This window comes from Drosophila takahashii, chromosome 2R (assembly GCF_030179915.1).
Source record: "Drosophila takahashii strain IR98-3 E-12201 chromosome 2R, DtakHiC1v2, whole genome shotgun sequence".
Lineage (NCBI taxonomy): Eukaryota > Metazoa > Arthropoda > Insecta > Diptera > Drosophilidae > Drosophila > Drosophila takahashii.
The window spans coordinates 36,318,246-36,338,088 of record NC_091679.1 but is presented as its reverse complement, the minus strand read 5'-3'; the positions used below and the strand labels follow the sequence as shown (position 1 = coordinate 36,338,088).

At 44.3% G+C, this 19,843-nt stretch overlaps 1 protein-coding gene across 1 annotated transcript; it reads left to right on the top strand.

Annotated features, from left to right (window-relative positions):
• Nucleotides 1–991: 991 nt before the first annotated feature.
• On the top strand, nucleotides 992–19,447 carry nvy (CBFA2/RUNX1 partner transcriptional co-repressor nervy). The gene is made up of 6 exons (XM_017152434.3): nucleotides 992–1,429; nucleotides 11,274–11,520; nucleotides 15,046–16,379; nucleotides 17,477–17,656; nucleotides 17,724–17,849; nucleotides 18,227–19,447. The coding sequence occupies exons 1-6, from the start codon at nucleotides 1,427–1,429 to the stop codon at nucleotides 18,572–18,574; spliced, it is 2,238 nt and encodes a 745-aa protein (XP_017007923.2). The 5' UTR covers nucleotides 992–1,426; the 3' UTR covers nucleotides 18,575–19,447.
• Nucleotides 19,448–19,843: the final 396 nt, after the last annotated feature.

Below are 19,843 nucleotides of genomic sequence, written 5' to 3'. Positions count from 1 at the left end.
ACTAGATGATTTCGATTACAAGATTAAAACGCGAGTTCTTTAGAACAAGACAAGTTATCCACTAAGGTAATAAATAACACCGCGAATTCATCAGAACCAGAGAACATTTCCCTCCAAATGGATACTTAAACCCATTTTCATATTGTGTTGAATCAACTTGGGACATACGAAGAAGAAGATCTAAAAATAAATTTTATTAAATTTGCAATAAAATTATACCCCTTGGGGGTATCTTTAACCTATAAATAACCCCATAATTTGGTATAATCTCTGAGAAATCGAAAAAACTAACGAGCTATTCTCTTTTGTTACTCCCCCAACTAATTACACTCGAGCACTGATCTCTTAAACCCTCGAAATACGCCCACTTCCAATTGGAGAGATCCGGCATGGAATCGAACCGAGCTAAATCGCATCTAATTTGCCAGACCATTTCGTTGGGGTGGACCAAAACTGGGATGGGGGTGGACCTCCTGAGCATTTGACATGGTGTGAACACGCACATAAGGCTCTTTTCCTTTTTAGCAGGATGGGAGAAATGGCATTCCCCCGAAGGGAGACTCTTTCTCCGTGAGTGTGTGAGTACAATTGGTTGGCAATTTATTTAAATATCGGCACGCAGTTGGGAACTGAATTGAACTGAAGGCAATGCCAGTGCCAACTGGAATGCGAAGGCAGTGAAATAAATGTGAAACAGCAACAGCAGAAAGAAACAAGCTGCTGCCAAAAAGGAATTTTTCAGCTGCCGTCGAGGGGAAAGGGAATGGGAATCAAACGGAGGAGGTGGGGAGTCTGAGTTCAGCAGCAGCTGATGTTAATAGCCCAGCGAGCCAGCGAGTGTCTGCCAGTTGTTGTTGTTGTTGCTGTTGCCCCCGAGCGGAGGGAAGAGCGGTACCGGTAGCGAAACAGCTGTTCCATCTGCAAATGCGCAGGCGCCTCGAGTCGAGACGATGATGCCATCCGAATGGCAGCAAAAGTGCCGAGCGGACTGCCGAACGGAGCGGTCGAACATGTGCTACCTGGTCTACAGGGCTGCTCTCACAAACAAACCCAACTTTCGACTGGTCGGACGTCCTCTGCTCTTGAGCTCCGGAGTTCCAATCGCATTCGCAGTCCGACTTCCGCGTGTTCTTCTTGTTCTTCTCGTGCATCCAGCGCGCGCCATCCCAAAGATACTTTGTGACTCAGATTCCGATTCAGTCGTTTGGCGTTCCTCCGAGATGCCGGTTCGCGTTTCGCGCTGCCGCCTCCGTTATTGTTACAATGATTCGATGGTAAATAACAATGCAAATAAATAAGCGGTCGCGAAGTGCTAAATATATCAGATACCCGTCGAAAGTATCTCAAAGATAGAATACTTACCAAGAAATCCAGAAACACTCCATCTACAACAGAGACAACCGAGACACCCAAGATATCTGCCAAAATGGTGAGTCCATGCAAATTGTATCTCGACATGAACATGAGCTATGGCCAACACATGTTGATTGTGGCCAGCTGTCTGCCGCCACTCAAAGTGTCTTTGGCCTTATAGAGAGCACACATACTATATATCTCTGACGGGCCATGAGATATCTGGTCGCATCTGTTTTTTATCTGCTCGCAGACGCAAACAAACTCGCCGGGCACAATTGCAGATACAAATTCGTTTGTCAAGTGCTCGAATAATAGTTTAAGACGGAATACACACACATATATATTTAGTTTAGTTCGGGGGGGAAAATCTCGTTTTCGTTTTCCCTCTGCTTTGTCAGTTTCACGTGCGAAATTATAAATTATTTGCCCTCTTTTTGCCGCTTTTTCGGGGGGAGGTTGCAAGGGGCCGGAAGCGACATCCAGTGGGTTTTTGGTCCATGACTTTGGCCGCCGTCTGTTTCTGATGGCCTTGTGCGCCGCGTTCCCAACAGAAACAGAACTTCCAACTGCAAATAATTGCAGCTGGCTGCCATGTGTCGCTGCTTTTGGTTCTGCTCTTGCCGCTGCCGCTGCTGCCTTTACCGTCTGTCGATTCCATCTGCTGCACAGCCATGGCTATAGGTATATATCAGTGGTATATATCAGTAGCAGCCCCGAACTTTACTTCTCGAACAGCCTCCAACGGGGAAACTGGGAAATCGTGAAAACCCCCAAATGGCCCAGATGGGCCTTTTCCTGGCCAAAGTTTACGGCCGATAGTAAAGTTTTGAGTGCTGCCAGGGCTAATTGATTGCCCTATCAACTTAATCAACCCTCAAAATAGGCGGTATTTTACCTAGCAGCTTACTTACAACATTATACATTTTATCACAGTAGCTTATTAATATTTAAGTTCAAATATTTAGGTAAAAATATTTATTTAAAATATCCGTCTTCAATTTTCTTATTGTTAAATTATTTTAGTAAAATATTTTGACATGAATATTATTTAATTACGTGACATGACCTTTATTGAAAAAAGATAATAATATCCATTGCTTCAATAAAATGTTGGAAATTCTTTTAAAATAAGTTACATTTAATTTATTGTTTTAAGATACAAATGAAATGAGCTGATGTAAATATGAAATGTCCTGATAATAATAAGATAATTATTAACCTTATCCATAACCTTAAAATGTTGTTAATTAAGCACTGATCATAGGGCAAATAACTCTCATAAATTATCCCATATGAACTCCAAAGAATTGTTTGTTTTAACTTACCAGAATTATCAACTAAGGATCGCTGAGTTGTGGGGATGATATGAGGATCTCAGGATCTCGTCCTTTACCTTTTGTGACTTGTGACTCACTTGGGAAATCACCTGGCCGATCTGGCCTTGGATCGGCAGCTGTTGCAATTGATGATCAAACGGGGAAAAGAACGATACCGATATTGGGATGGAGGAAAGTAGAGAGCGGGATGCGAACAAGTGTGAGGCCAGCTGCCTTTTGGCCTTATTGTCTTTTTGGCCTTTTTGGTCTTTTTGCCTGGCCTGGCTTGGCTGATATTGTTATTGTTATTGGCAATGCGGTTGCTATTCCATCTCGACCATCTCCTTTTATTTTCATTTTCTCAGCGCCGCTGTCATTGGCATGACACCTGCATAAACATTTTAACAGCTTGTAGGCTCAGACGCGGCCTGTTTTGTTTTGTTTTTTGTGTTTTCTCATTTTTTTCCGCCGCTCATTAAACAACCCAGTGCCACCGCAAAAAAGGCGAAAAAAGGTATGGGAAGAGCCCCTTAATTAGGGGTTGGACTAATTGATACCCCGTTGTATGATCACAGTGACATAAAGGAGTAAGCGCAGGGGATAATGCGATAATCTGACTGTATATGGTAATTTAAATGCCAAGGGGTAATATTAACCATAAAAACTGCACTTATTATCTTGTTAAATGTGTAGTTATACAACCATAATTATTATAACAACAGATGAACTGAATTGCAAATATGTTATGTTGTTTTGAAATCATTTTAACTGGTTTTTACAGAATATTTTAAGATATTATTTTAATATTATATATATATTTTTTTTATATTTTAAAGTTATACCTTTTATTATTTTTATATATTGGATGATAACTAGTTGAATGGTTGTTTAAAATGTTTTATTTCAATTGTAAGATAAAAACCGATTTCTACAGATTAGTTTTCTTCCATAAGATCCCCCGAAAACGGTTATACCCTTTAATGTACCCAAACGAATTGCCCTCAAATCGTTGGCATTTGCAATGCCTACAAGCGGAGTAGACAGCTTAATTGTGTCTAGCAAATAAGTAGATCCAATATTTCAGTCCTGCCTGCAAACCAATTAGTGTCAGCAATTTCATTTTGTTTTGGCCGCTGGGCAGCTCGGCTCAGCTGGTTGAGCCTTGTCTAATCGGCAATCGGTAATCAGCGGGCAATCAGGCATTCAACAAAGTTCTATTAAATAATGCAAGTCCCAGGGGGGTGGAGAGTCGGCAGTCGAGACCACAGTGGCCGGTTGCACATGGTGATTGAATTTAAAATGGACAGCGGCGAAAAAGGGCAAAGTTATTAGCGTAATAGTCCGGGGGGCAAACACAAAGCACAAACATGTAGATCCATAGGAACAGGTGAAAATGCACATGACAAGTGCAGCTGTTGGCATCAAATTAGTCCCCTTTTCTGAATTTCCACCACATGTGTGCGCCGCTCGGTGTTCCTGCCGGCAAAATCCCACCATTCAGGCAATCCATCAAGGGCTCAATCAATCATTAGCAAACGCAAACTTCAGGCGGGGGCGGGGGGAAACCCAAAACAAACAGAAAAAGAAAAAACTTTGGATTTTCACACCTTTTGCAATTAAGATGCCGCCTAGACGACATTGACTAATGAGACGCCATTTTGTTTGCGGCCTGGCGCAGCTGAGCCAACAGACAACATGGCGACCGGAAATAAGTCAATTTGCTTATTAGACTTGTCAGTCGAGCGGGGAGCAGCGGAAGCCAGTGAAAACAGAATGGAGCTGAGAGCTGGAAAACCGTGCTCAAAGCTCAAACGCAAACATTGCAAACGGAACGAAAACGAACCGAAATGGATGGTTTTGTCGAGGGGCAAAAAAAAAAGAAAAGGAAATACAGAAAGAAAAGCCAAAAAATCGCGAAAATGTCACACACAGAACACAGCAACTAACGGCTCCCCCGGAAAAGCGGAAAAGTGGAAATGCGGGGCTGCATACGCTTAATCGAAAAAGTCAAAAACAAAATTCGGCGTCGCTCTCATCCTGGTTTCCTGCTTTCCTACTCCTAGTTCTTCTGCTCGCCTGGCTGCCTGCCTTTTTCCTCGTTTTTCCTCGCTTTTCCGCTCCGCTGTTGTGGCTTTTCCACAGCCACTGCGAAATTGTTGGCGCTGCAAGTGGCAGCTTATTAAAAAGACGTGGGCCACAGAATGTTTTGGGGGCAAGCAAAAATGTCATAGGAAAAGCCAGCGCAAAAAGCGATTTTTTCTTTCTCGTGCAAAAACAATGGAGAAAATAATAAAGCTGGGTCGCCAGTGGCAGGGGATATATTTATTTAGTAGAGGAAAACTATATTGGTTATATTTTGATTCGACTACAGTAGTTTTCCCCTTCCAATCAAAATTATTTCGGTAAATTCCCACTCCCCAATTGGAAGCTAAATGTAGACATTGACCTTTTGGCTACCTTAACTAATTACATTCTTTAATGTGATATTTTTTAAAATGTTATGCTTAGTATTCTAAGCTGAAAACTATTTTTAATTATATTTCTTTAGGTGGTGTGTTAGAATTAAAATTACATTTAATATATTTTTTATAGATTTTAAAAACAGTTACCCCCTTTAGTCAATATATTTCCAAGTCTTAACCATTAACCTTAGTCCACCCACAATGGCAGCTGTAACTCAACCCTCAACCCAGAGGCTCTTATGTTTTAAACATTTTCCGGAGACGGGACAAAAAACTGTGTCCACGAGTGCCGCATGTCCAGTACAATCGCCGAATCGCAGACGCCGTTCGCTGGCAAGCTACCAAAAATATCCAAAGTGCCCCTGCCGGCATTTGAATTGGATTTGCCAGGCGGTACAGTATATGGCTGTTGTATGGCTGCTCAGCCCTAAATCTCCCGGCTCAGACTCAGCTGACCTTGTCCCGCACACACTCTTATACTTTTACACTCTTACATTCCGAAGAGGAAAAAGAAAGGGGCGTTGGATGGAAACGACAAACGAAGCAGCTGGCACAGCTGGCGCAATATTTCTTGCCCCAGATGAATCGCAGATGATGCCGCAGGAGAAGCAGCCGAGTTGCTCCCTCCTTGTAAGTTGTCAGGACACACAGTTGTTTGAGCTGCTGCCTCGAGTGTCTGCAACAGATTTGTGCCAAAAAAAGGAAAAAGGGGGAGTGGTATTGCTGCAGGGGCAATGTGTTGCTCGTACGAGAGCAACACTCATCGATTTGTGCATTTTGCTGGCTCACCAGAGGCCAGAGTCCAGGCGATTTAGCCTGCTATTGGTTAATGGACGATGAAGAATTGAGCTCCTATTAGACCACCGCACAGGTGCAACTGCATCTGCATCTGAATGGGTCGCACCATCAAGAGCACCTGCTGTCATTCGCAATTTTTAATTGAAAACGGTGGCTGCTGCTGTCTAGAGCAGGCTTTTGGCCAAGAGACATCAACGTCGACACGTGCCAACATGTGTTGCCAGTCGCTTGTGTGTTGCCTGTGTGTTGCCTGTGCTGCTCTTGCTGCTGGCAGACAAGTTGGCAAAAACTTGAATGGCGTCACGTGCTGCAAGGCTGGCAGAATGATTTTCCAATCAGAGGAGAACAAGCGCCGCCAGCCGTGGCAGCTGGGAAATCTTCAATTGCAACAACACACGTTGGAAAATTGCATCCCGGCAGCAGCAGCAGCAACAGCACAAGCGGCTCAACAGCAACATCGGCAGCTGGCGGCCATCAGCTGCTGTCGCTGGCATAATTGGGATGCCTAAATACGTTCTGTGGGCAACATGTGGCAGCCAAATGTTCTCCATTTGCCCCCAAACTCCGCACATAAAGCAGTTCGTATCGGAAATAAAACAGACCATAAAGCCGATTAAGCGCGACACTCGTTCAACTGTTTTTGCCTCGTAAATGCTGCTGCTGATGTTGCTGCTGCCCCTGTGACAAGCCATTATCTTATTATGCCCCACACAGGCTGCAAATGAAGGGTGAATCAAGGGGCAGGGGCGGGAAAATTCGCACGTGCGGCCGAGTAGTGCAAAAATGTTGATGTTGCTGCTGTTGTTGCTGTCGCCCCTCTTCCTGTTGCTCGTTGTCTGTGTGGCTGTGTGTGAGATGTGTAATTTAAAATGACGCCAATGCTGCGGCACGTTGCCAACAGACACAGCAACACATATATACAGACACCCTGGCAGACTGAGAGGCGCTTAGCAAATAGTTGACGAGGGTTGCCGCTGAAGTTGAGGCTAATTTCGTAATTTTATTGCAGTTTAATGAAGGCGAAATAAGGGGTAAGGGCATTAAATTGAATTCATTAAGTTCACTGATCAGCAGGAGTGTTTGAATTTGAACATTCGGTTAGCCAATTAAAAAAAAAGGATTTGAGGAAAGAATAACACAAATTAATTGAAAAGATTTTATTAATATTCTGTTAAAAACTCATTGAAATAAATTAAATAAATCGTTTAAAATTATACACCTACCAATTATAGATAGTTAAAAGCTACAATAAGATTGATTTGCGAAAAACAGTACTTACACTTTAATTACAAATCAAAATTATAGTTCTTCTTTTACTTGAAAAATCAACAAATCGATTTTTAGGCCTCGGACAAAAACTTATTAATCGCTTTGGCACATTTTCTCACATCTGCTCTAGAACGGCTGTAATTGTAGACGGTTGCCGTGTAATTAACCCCTGAATGCCAGCCGCCCACTTTCGACCCCCGGCTGCTTTAATGCTAATTACCCAGCCCCCTATAACCAGAAACTCTTCGCACAACCCATCCGTTTTTTTTCCGCCTTCGCCAGCATACATTTGTAGCTTCATGTGTAATGAAGCAGCTGACGCAGCAAGTTGCAAAAAAGTTTTAACTGTGAAACGATGTTGCTGCTTTTGCTGTTGCTTTTGCTGCACAGGTGTCGTCGCCAGTCGCCAGTTGCCAGTAATCCCTCCCAGCAGCGGGAAGCGGGTTGGTCGTTGGGCGTTGGGCGCCACTTGCGCATAATGACGCACAATGCGGAGTGGAGTCCGCCATACAAAGTGCCCCGGAGTCCCGGATTCATGGATTCGGGGAGTCCCAAGTCGCAGGTTCGAGTTTCGAGGTCCGAGGTCCAGTTGGTTGTCATTCGCACACACACATATGTGTGTGTCGACGAGGGGAGGGGAGGGGAGGGGGTGTGGAAAATGGGCAGCTTACCGGGAAAGCACATGCAGCTGTGCTGTGATTTCCCATTCTCTCATCCTCCCACCTCATTCTCGACTGGCCTTCAACCCTCTGACTGCCCAACTGCCACCCCCTTCAACACACCATTTTCCACATCCTTTGTTGTTGTTATTTCAGTTGGCGCGCCTTTTCGTTAACCACTTCTCGTCCTTTTCATCCTGCCTGTATCTGTGTGTGTCTGTGTGTGGGTGTTTTTGTTAGCAAAAGGGATAAAAGTATAAAATGCTTTGGTGTCCAGCACATGGCTCGCTATGCCACGCCCCTGCCAACGAACCCAACGCCACCGCCCCCAAAGAATTAAATGAATGTCGTTTAAAATTTGTCCTTTGTTTTTTATGATTTTTGCCAGCCTAATTGAAAATTATGCAGTGAAAATGTATTTTGCCGTTGCCATTCATTTGTCAAATCGCCTGGCATGAGCTGCTAATAGTTGCTATATTGCCTTGGGGTGAAATGTGGGCTATAATATGCCATCACTTGGGAAAAGAAAGAAGGTTGAGCAGATTTAATTTCTGAGTAAAATATGAAGGAGTGAAAAAAAATTATTCAAAAAATGTAAAAAAATATTCGGAAATATAATTTAAGGCCACAATATACAAACAAATGTTATATCAAGGGTTCCACAGAATTCACTTGTAAAGATGTCTGAAAGTATGCAACAATAATTTCTATGGACTTGTTCTAAAAGACTGGGATCCTTGTTTTACTGCATACTTTTAGACACCTTTATAAGTGATTTCCAAAACCATATGTTTTTTGGGGCACCACCGCAATATTTGATTTTTCTACGCAGTGTATAAATGTTAAAAAATAAAGTAAATCAACCATTGACGATTCCGTCCCACTGTGCTGCCTCCGTTTAAATAATTACTTTTCCTCTTGGCAATTTCGCCGGCAGCCGGCAGCCGTCGCAGCCTCAGCCTCTTTCTCCTCGAATTCTCCCGAATCCCGGATCCTTCTTCATCCTGCCTCATCCGCTTCAGCTTCAGCTGGCCCAAGTTTTGTGGGAAAAACTTCTGCGGGCGACATTTTCCATTTTGCTGCGATGGAAGCTTGTGAGGCTCCCGGCTCTTTGAAGTGCTTTCCTTACACAGGATGGAAAATCGAGGGGGGAAAGGGGGGCCAGGGCATGGGCATTTGGGGGGCGCCTTCTGGCGACGACAGGCGACAGCTGCTTGAGCGACAACGACACGACTGCTCCTGACATTTGATTCATTCGTCATAGCCAGGCCAAAAGCGGCAGCTGCCGGCTATTAAGTGAGTCAGAGCAGAACAGAACAGAAAAGCGCAGAGAGTGAACTACCCTCGGTTGCCATCCCACCACCCACTTCCCAATTAAGCTCACCTGCCGCCTTTCACAAACACTTGTTGTTTGCCCCACCGCCGCCACCACCTCACGCATGTTTTCTCCCCCTATCTGTGTTTCTTTTTCGCAAACTGTGGAAAGACCTCGCTGAAAAACACTTGTCAAGTGCTCCTCCGGCTGAGGGATAGCACAAGATCGAATCGTCTGGCCTGGACTTTCCCGGCAAAAAATGAAAAACAAAAAGGGGGCTGGGTCGTCATTAGTCGCCCCTCACTTTGGCAAACGGCAGCTGCCGGCGTGTCAAGTGTTTGTTTTTAATAGAATTTCATTTGCGGCATTTGTGTGTAATTTCGCTCTGATGCCGAACAGCTGCTCCAACTGCTATGCAATCCGCATGCCCCTCGGAAAAGGGGAAAAGGGGTTCTTTCGATACCCCCACTCGATTGTAAATATTGCCGACGGGCGCGAGGATTGACTTTAAACAATTGCTCTAAACAATTTCTTGCACCTCACTTTGGCGCAAACTGAAAACGGCCAGCAGAGATTGATCGAAAACATGAATGAAACTGAACAGGTTTGCAGGCCCCCTGCTTTTGCGCCTTTCCTTCGTGTTTTTCCTGTTTCACCCCCTCTTGTTTACGCAGAGGCATGGCAAGCTGCACAAACTCCCACAGTCGGCAAAGGTATTTACATATTTTAGTGATAAAAATCAACACAAAAATGTTTCCCCTCATGCGAACTGGACATGAACACGGGTTTTAGGTGGGAGGCGGAAAGTGGAACGTGTGGAAAGATGGGTGGTGAGTGGGTGGCCGGAACTCCCGGGGAAATGGGTCGCAATGATGGGTAAACAGGAAATGCAGTTGCCGAGTCAATTAGCAAGGCTGCGTTCCCGATCTCTTGATTTTCTCCATTTCAAGAACTCGAGGTGGTTTCCCAATTCCTAATTCCCCATAGAAAATTCATTTAGTTGGGCGTCTCGAGTAAAAAGTTCTTCAACTCAATTACGAAACAGGTGTTTACGGCGTGTGGACTGTTGGCAGCTGTCGGTGCTCTTTGGCCGAAAATTGTTTTAAGTCTCTGCTAATTGGAATGATGGGAATATCTCAGGAATTTATAGAAATTGTTCGAAATGAATATTAATTGATGATGAATGAAATGATTTAATTCAATTGTTACAGAAAAAAGAAATATATTGCAGATGTAGCTTATGTTATAAGCAGAAAAGATCAGTCTTGCCAAAAAATGTAATGTAAACTATTTTAAAAATTTGCCAACAAATTTTGTTTAGTCAAAATCATTTTAATAACAAATTATTTTATTAATTTATTAATTAATTATTAATTTATATTATGGCGCATAAAATATGGCCAGGATAAAATTTTAAACATTATATGCAGCTATAAATAGAATTTTAAATTGATAAATATAATGCAGCAAGATCAAATTCTTAACACTGTTTCACACATTTTTAGTGCAGCCAAAATTAATCACTATTTTCAAATGATGACCATTTAAAGAGCAACTACGAGGATTAGCATATCATCACAATAAAATTAAATTCAATTACGGTCCGCAAGCCACCAAATTGTGAGGGCTTACCCAGAAGGGATAAAATTAGAGACACTAATAATGCAGCTGGTTTATTATTGAATGGAAAGTGCATATTTAAAATATCTGCACTTAAGCCCCTTCAGAAATGAAAGCAATTTGGCCAAATTAAAGCGGCAGCTGTTCTTTCCTCTCTCGGCGAACAAAGGCCCAAGGTCTTCGCCTTTGACTGTGTATTCCAGTGTGTATATTTCAGTGCGGGCGCGCCCAATTTGCATGTCAGACAACCATTTAATCAAATTGAAATCAAATAAGTTGAAAACATAATGTGAGAACTTTGTCACTTGATGTTTTCGTCTATCGCCGCTCTTGGGAACCTGTGCAGTCTGCCGAGGGAAATTAGCTGGGCGTGGGGCGGCCCACCCCCCTACGGCTATATCTATATCTTTTCCATTTTCCATTCCGTTTTGCTGTAGCTAACCGATTTCCCTGCCCGTTTCTCCCCGACTATTTCCAGATGGCGCTCGACGGCAAGGCGATAATTAAGGAGGAGATTACCGACAAGGACGCTTACGACGCCGCAGCGGCGGCGGCAGCAGCGGTGGCAGCGGGAGCCGCCCTGGCGGTGGCCACCGCAGCAGCTGTCCAGGTGCCGCCCGCGTCCTCATCCTCGGCGGGATCAGCGTCAGCGGCAGCTGCCGCGGCCACCAACAACACAACATCGGCGGCAGCCACAGCGGCAGCAATTAGTCGTCGGCTTAAAGGTGAGTGGGGCATACTTCAAGGCGCGCTACACTGGGAAGAAAGGGGGTTTTCACTTTCTTAAATATTGTTCTTTGGCACCACCACGACAAGTCACAGAATTTCCTTGAAAATCTACTGAGATCTATTGACTTATTCCAACGAATCTTAATATTAAAGTATACCTATGTCGTAAATCATACAATTATTGCTTAAAATAGGCCGCATGTCATTCGCTATTAAACTAAAATACGTATGTATGCGAAAGATCCGCTGTCTAATTAACAATAATTTATTTCTAATTTTTTTTTGTAATTTCAATAGTCAGGAGCTTAGAAATAAAAATTAAAATTGTACTATTTTAGACTGGGATAATAATATTATTCTTGTTAGAACAAAAACATGCAAAAAATAAAAATGTGATAGTTACCAACTAGTTTTATTGGCAGTATTGACAGAAATAATTCTATAATGTATTGTTGATAGCAGATTTATGGTTCGAGCTGCGGAAGTTCCACTGTACACTCAAAATCCCCAATATTTATGGCTGCGTACTGTGATGGTGTGAAATTCAGCAGCTGCACGTGTTCCGCCTCCTCTTTAAAATGTTTTCACCCAAAGGAGTGTGGACCTAGACCCCAGCTCAAACTCCACTTTGGTATGCCAACTGAAACTCCACATCAGAGCATTGGGAATTCGTTACTTTTTAAATGGTTTTCCTGGCCGAACCGAGACCACAGGCCACAGTCGGAAACTTGACGAATTTGCGAATGAAAAAGGCCAAAAGCATTTTGCTATGTAGTTTTTCTGCACCCCCTCCCCAAAAAAAAAGAGGAGGAAAAAACAGAAACCGCTGCTGGCATTGTTCCCAGCATTCAGCATCAGGAAAGCCCGCACGCAGACGAGCATTTTGTTGCCTGCTTTCGGGCGTAGAAGCAGGGGCGGTGCAAAAGGGGGCTTGATTGCGGCTTTGATTGCCGGGAACTGGGATCTCTGTGCTACCTGCTTTGCCGGTTGCCAGGCAAATGATGTGTGGCCCAGCATTAAAGTCGCTTGAATTTCTTTCCTTTCACCAGCAATTAGCATTTTCCGGGCAAACAGTACCCCCCTCTCTCTCTCCATCAGATGATAATCAGAAGCAGTGCATGATGAATATTTGCCAAAATGATTGTTTTCCCAAATGACTATGCCAGCAACAGCAATGACAGCAGCAGCAGCAGCAGCAACAGCAGCAGCAGCAACAACAAACTAAACTTGCCAACGTTTCGTTTTGTGCGCTCGACTGCAATCTATGGGACGCAGCTGTGCAAATTCTGTTGCCCACATAGACACACACATAGAGGACATACACACACACAGATGCCTAGCCGGGACCACGCTGCGTATACGTAACCTTAAATCGATGGAGGGAGAGAGCCAGCGAGCTCATGATGCTGGCAAATGTTGGGCCAGCAGTTGAAACCAGTCCTCCGGGGTCTTCCTCCTCCCCCAAACATTATGTTTTAGAAAATATGTGAATTGTCAACACAAAATTTTCGTAAATAGTTTTTCGGTTTTGCGTGGGGTTTTCTTGGTAGCAGCTGCCGCTCCATTCGGCCAGCAACTTTGGGTCAGCAGTTGAGGTTTTCCCACAACAGGACCAAACCAAAACAAACCGAAACTTTTAAGCCCGGTCAAGTGCAATATTTTACAATTGTACACCAGCCGAGAGAGAAAAGGGGCAAATGGATGTGGCGATGGAAAATGCCGGCCAATTAAGCCAGGAAAAAGGGAAAGGGAATGGGAAATGGGAGAGAGGATGGGGGCGCCATGTGATCCATCATTGTCTATGTTTGGCGTTTGATAAGAGCCGCCGACTCGGTTGACTGATGCCTCCTACTATCCAACCATACACCCATCCTCTTCATATCCATGTGTCCCCCATTCTGGCTGGCAGTTGGCAGTGGGTGGTCGTGTGGCCCTTCGATTGGCATGGCGGTGGCGTGCCTGAATGGCTGTGAAAACACAGCCAGTTGCAGCTGTATCCACAATCATTATCACAAAAGCAAACTGTGCAGCAGCCGCACGGCAGCAGCAACATCAGCAGCAGCAGAAGCAGCAACAGTAGCAACAGCACAGCAGCAGCAGCGGCAACATCAACTGACTGCCATTCCCATCGTCGTTGTCGTCATCATCGTCCTCATCATCATGGTCATCAGCAACATTCGCCACCCACAGTGTCTGTCAGCCACCCACCCAATCGCCCATCAGCCCAGTAGCCCAGCTGCCCACACCCATAAACAATTTCCATTAGCTTGTGCAAACAAAGTTTGTGTGTGTTTGGTCGTCGCAGGCGACAAATGTGTCCTAAGCTTTTTCGATTTATTCGCTTTAGAATCTCAAAAGTCCCAGAAATAAGTTTAAACGAAAAGGAAACGTAATACTTTTGTTTTCCAAAGAATTAATAGAATAAAAGAATATATTAATTTGTTGTTAAATCATTTAACACAAAAATTAAAGATCATTAATTAAATAAAAGTGGGTGCTACAATAATGACTAGGATTTGAAATAACTTTTAAAGGTGACTAAAAGTATGCATTGAATGTTAATTTATTGAGTGAAGGAAATTCCGGAGTACAAAAACTGTTACATATTATTGGGTACCTTTGTAATTGACTTCAAAACTTTTGTAATTTTTACTCTAGATATTAAATATTTTAAGTTTATGGTAATTAAACTAATTTCTTTTTAAATGTTTATATATTAACATTTATGAAGGGTCTGAATAATGTTTGAAAATACCACAGAAGTGAACTTTTAAAAATATTAAATGAAAATAAAATAGAACTTCTTATTTGAAAGTATAGCAAGAAATGGAACATTATTTTGTCATCCTCGAATAACAATGTGTTGTAAAATAAAACATCCTTTCTCTGATAACAAAACCAATATCCTTTTGCGACTTTTCATCGCCTGACCAACAGTTTCCCAGCAGCTTCTCCGTCCAGCTGCGCACTGCGGATTTGCGTTAAGCTTTTCATTTTTGAGCTACAGCATCGCTCTGGCTCTGCCAGGATGGGATCATGGATGTGGATGCGATGGGACAGCACGTACCGCAATGTGTTGCACCCCGAGCCGCCCCTCAAACCAAACCACCCACATGCCCAACCCAACCCATTCCCATCCCTCCTTGCAATTAGTGCGTTATGTGGTGCTTGATTTGCTTGCCTGACTGGGCCCAAACCACACAGTAGGGCCAAAAATGTTTGCTAATTTATTTCCCATGTTCAAACAAATTTGTTAATGCCGGCAGTTGGTCTGGAATGTAGTATGTACTACCAGGGATCTGTGGGACAAGTGCTGTAGCTTGTTGTGGTTAGGCGGCCCATACATATATGTTTCCGTTCCCTCGGCTTCTGCTAATGCATTTGTAATGCGCCTGGGCTGCACATCCTGTCCTGGTCCTGCAACTTGGACTTGGACTTGTTTGCCCTTGTTGCAGGATGAACATGCAACTAACTAACTGACCATTTGTTCTCCCTTTCGCCTCTCCTCTCGCCCCAAACAGCCAGCAGCAGCAGCAGCGGTGGAGATAAGAGCTCCTCCTCCTCGTCGAGCAGCAAGGACAGCAGCCACACATCCAGCAGCAGGAGCGACAGGGACAGGGAGAGGGAGCGGGAAAGGGAGCGGGATCGCTTGTGCCGCTCGCCGCCGGACTCTCCGCCGGACAGCTCCCGCAGCCTGGCCCCCCGCTCGCCCCACTCCCCGCTGCAATTGCACCAGCGACCCCAGCGCAATGCCAGCGTTTCGCCAGTGGTCAATGGCTCCTCCTCCGGCGGCGTGGGATCCTCGGGAACTTCACCCACTCCGGGGAGTCAGCATGCCGCCTCCCTGGCCGCAGCCGCCGCCGCCGCAGCAGCCGCCCATGTGGAGCAGGCCCGCTTGGTCTCCAAGATGCGCAAGTTCCTGGGCGCCCTCGTCCAGTTTTCGCAGGAACTGGGACAACCGGAAGTGAGCGAGAGGGTGCGCGCCCTGGTGCTCTCCCTCTGCTGCGGCAGCATTTCCGTGGAGGAATTCCGGCTGGCCCTGCAAGAGGCCATTAACCTCCCACTCCGACCATATGTGGTTCCCCTGCTGAAGAACAGCATTTCCCTGGTCCAACGGGAGGTTCTGGCCCTGGCCAGGGCCACCAATCAGTCGGCTCTGCAGTATGTGACCAACAACGAGCAGGCGGTGATGGAGTTCGCACCCCATGGCGTGGCCAGTGCCACCGAGTTCGGTGACATATTCATTCAGCTGGAGGCGCCCACATCGAATGGGAGTAGCGCGGTCTTCAAACGCCGCTCCTCGGACTCCATGATGGAGCACGGCGGCCACAACGGGCTGCAGGAGTGGAGCGAGTACATGGCCAGCGGGGGAGCGGGCTATCCGCCGCCGCCCAGCAAACGCCTGACCCTGCATCCCGCCCACTCGGTGGTGGCCTACGGGGACTACGGCGTCTCGTCGGCGGAGGGACTTCCCTCGGCGGCGGTCTTCATGCAGCGCGACGAGCGGGATCTGCGGATGAGCGAGGCGCAGGCCAGGCACGCAGCTCCCCCACAAAGAGCCGCCAATCCCCAGCCGAATCCCCTGCCCAATCCCAATGCAGCCGGTGCTCCGGGAGCTCCGGGCGGGGCGGGTGGCGAGGAGGAGTGGAAGAACATCCACACCATGCTCAACTGCATCTCCGCGATGGTGGACAAGACGAAGCGGGCCATCACGATCCTCCAGCAGCGGGGCATCGAGCCGCAGCTGCCCAACAGCGGCCAGGAGGTCACGCCGGCGGCCATGGCGGAACTGCGTCGGCAGACGGAGGAGAAGGTCGCCGAGTTCAAGCGGAATGCCGAGGATGCCGTCACACAGGTGAGAGATTTAAAAGGCTATTAAACAAGTTTATTGAATTAGGGGAGAGTGGGGGAATTTCGTCAGCATTTTTTCAAAGCTATTTTTTGTCCATCTTGAGACACGTTATCATATTTCTATTTTTATTGTTGAATGCGGTTAGCACCAAGCTTTAAAATGTGACATTCCCCTATTTTTTTAATTAGCTTGGTGATTTATAAAAAAATAAAATGTAAAACCAATATACTGGGGCAATCTCACCACACAGGGGGGTAAAATCACCACACAACTGGGGAAATTTCGTCACCTGAAAAATGTAGGGAGTTTAACGCCTGAAAATATGCTACACTGATTAAGCGTACCATTTTTGTTGACGTCCTATATTTGTTGCTGCTGCTGGTAGTCTGTTCGTTAGCCAGCTCGTTAAATATAAAAATATGTATTTAAAATAGGTGCGAATTTACCCTTAGCGTAGGGTGGCGAAATTTCCCCAGACCGTACTTTTTTAGAAATAATTATTTTTCTTGCGAAATTAGGCGCGAAGTTAAAAATCACTGACGCAGAAATGCACATTATAGCACTGTGTATTATATAAAAAATCGTGTATCTTATTCCTTTTGAATTGTGGCATACAGAAAAAATTTCGTCGAGAACTAAATGTAGCTTTTGAACTGTTAAAACACATTTAATATTATAGCTTAATTATCTTGGCCTTCTGTGCAAAACAAATGCATTGGTTGTGTCTGGCCGTCTTGAAGGACTAAAACAAAAAAATTATATATTTTTACGACTTATGAATTCCGAGATATTGCAGGTGACGAAATTGCCCCTGTGACGAAATTCCCCCACTCTCCCCTACTACGTTTAAGTGTCTTGAAAAAGAAATCTCTAGAGGTTATTCTAAAAAAAGCATATCTGCCTTATTTTACTGCATACTTTTTGGCTCTATTTAAAGTGATTTTAAAACCCCTCTGATTTTTTGTCACTTTCAGTAAATTAATGCTTCAAGACAATCTTCTCCAAGCCTTTTTAGATTTATGTAAAACCAGTTTGACATTTTCGTTTTTAAAATTTTATTTTATATTTTTTATAAACTTTTTTTAATTTTCCGTTTCCAGGTCAAACGCCAAGCTGTCATCGAAATCCAAAGGGCAGTGGTGGCTGCCGAAACTCGGGCGGCAGAGATCATGACCCAGGAACGCCTGCGCATGGAGAAGTTCTTCATGGAGATGAGTCGTCATTCCAGCGGAGAACGGGATCTGGACAACAAGTCGCCGTCAATGGCCAGTGCCCAGAATGTGAGTATGATAAAGAAGATAATAATTACAATTTGATTTAATTTCTAAATTGTTGTTAACCCTTTAGGGAAGCAATCTGCAGCAGCAGTGCTGGAACTGCGGTCGCAAGGCCACGGAAACTTGTTCCGGCTGCAACATGGCACGCTATTGCAGCGCCTCGTGTCAATACAGAGATTGGGACAGTCACCATCAGGTAGGCTAAACTTCTTTATAATAAAAAAAACAAATTTCATTTTTAAATTTAAAATTTTCTTCGGTTCAAATTGTTTACTTGCGTTTTATTTGTTCGATATTATTAAACTGTAAGTGATGTAAAATATATATATTGACTTTAGAACATTTTAATTAATTTTTCGGTCTCAAAAATGATCTAAAGAAATTTTTAACAAAGGGTTAATTTTTGTTTAACTGTTTGTACTTTTATCATGTATTATTTTAGTTTATTAAAATTATTTATTAATATTCAAAATTTATTTATTTATTTTCCTTTATTCAATTCCTTTTCCGAAGACAAAGGTTTTCGATTAAATAGGAGTACCTTTTTAATTCCAATTTCGTTTTTCCTTTCAGGTGTGCGGCAATTCGCGGGCCAGTGAGCTGAGCGCCAAGCACCTCCATTCGGCCAGCAGTCTACGCAGTGCGATGGCCACCAGGTCGCCACCCACGCCCAATTCAGCGGCCCATCTGCAGGCGGCGGCAGTGGCTGCGGCTGCTGCTGCGGGCGCCCGTGAAGCGGTCAGTGCTCCAGTTGGAGGAGGTCCGGGATCAGGAGTATCTGCCGGCGGAAGCAGTGTCCCCTCCGGTGGAGGAGGGGGTGGAGGAGCAGGCGGCGGAGGAGGAGGTGGAGGCGCCTCGGCTGCCGCTGTGGCCGCTGCCACTCCAGGTGCTTTGGTGGCCAACGGGTTGGGCTCCAAATGACGCATTCGCATGATGAAACCCAAGAAGAAGTACTTGTGCTAGTCAAATTAAAAAAAAGAGGGGGTGAACCACAAAAACCATATACACACTTAAAATTATGCAGCTAATATAGAGTTATCCAAAAACCAAAAAACGAGAAATGAGTAATTGTCAGCATCGTCACTTAAAGACAACTAAAAACCTAGATGATGCTTAACATCCAAAAAACGCATAAATAGATACAGATTGGTGTGCATTTTCACTAGAGTTTATACATTTCAGTGTTTCAAGCAGAGAACCATTAAGGAACGGGTTGAAGGGTATAATTGAAAGGGTTCTAATTCCTTAGAATAATCCAAAGGAAAGGTTATGCAACTTAAATTACTCATCAAATACATTTTAGGGAGTTTATCCTGCAATTCTCAACCTGTGACTTAATAAATGTACGGAAATTCCATTTTACCATCAGCACCTTCATAGGCAAAAAAAAGAAAAATACATCAATATTATTAACAATATGTGCACACTAATAAAGATTACATAAGCAAGTAAAATCATTCAAAGCAAAGAACTTGAGAAACAGTAAAATTCTGTAAGTAAGCAGCCCAAAGCGAGTAAAAACAAAAACTGAACATAGTAGATTTTATTAATACAATACAGTATATTACTACGGATATGATTATGATTATGAGAATGGCTAATTTATTGAACGAGTTTAATTTATTGATTAGTATTTATTGTATTCCCTAAACTAAACGTAAATGTACTTTTATCATAAACAAATACCAAGTAAATGTTAAACCTACAAGAAAACCAAGGCTACAAGGCGACGACAAAGAAAAATCCAAGAAATAAAGTGTTTTAAACCAAATGGAACAAATTCCAATTCCTAAATGCGAATTAGAAAATAACATTTCGATTGGCAGCCTAAAAGAAGGCCATGAAAAGCGCATTAGTGTGTGGGCGGGTGTGCGCCTGAGTGTGTGCTACAAAACCACAAACTACTGTGATGAAATTTCAATTATCGTCACTCAGCTGTGTGCCCCGTGTCGGTGTGAGTATCTGTGTGCGTCAGGGTGAGTATTTGTGTGTGTGCATGTATGGCACACCTGCTGCTGTCGCATTGCAAGCGAGCAAGTAAAAGCTCGTTAGTCCACCGCCCAAGCGCCCCACGCTCCTTTTTCTCCCCCAAGGACACCCACAACATTTGTTGCACACGCACACACATGGCCTGCGGCTACCCAGCCACACACACCGAGACACTCAAACACACACACACTTGAACAGGCA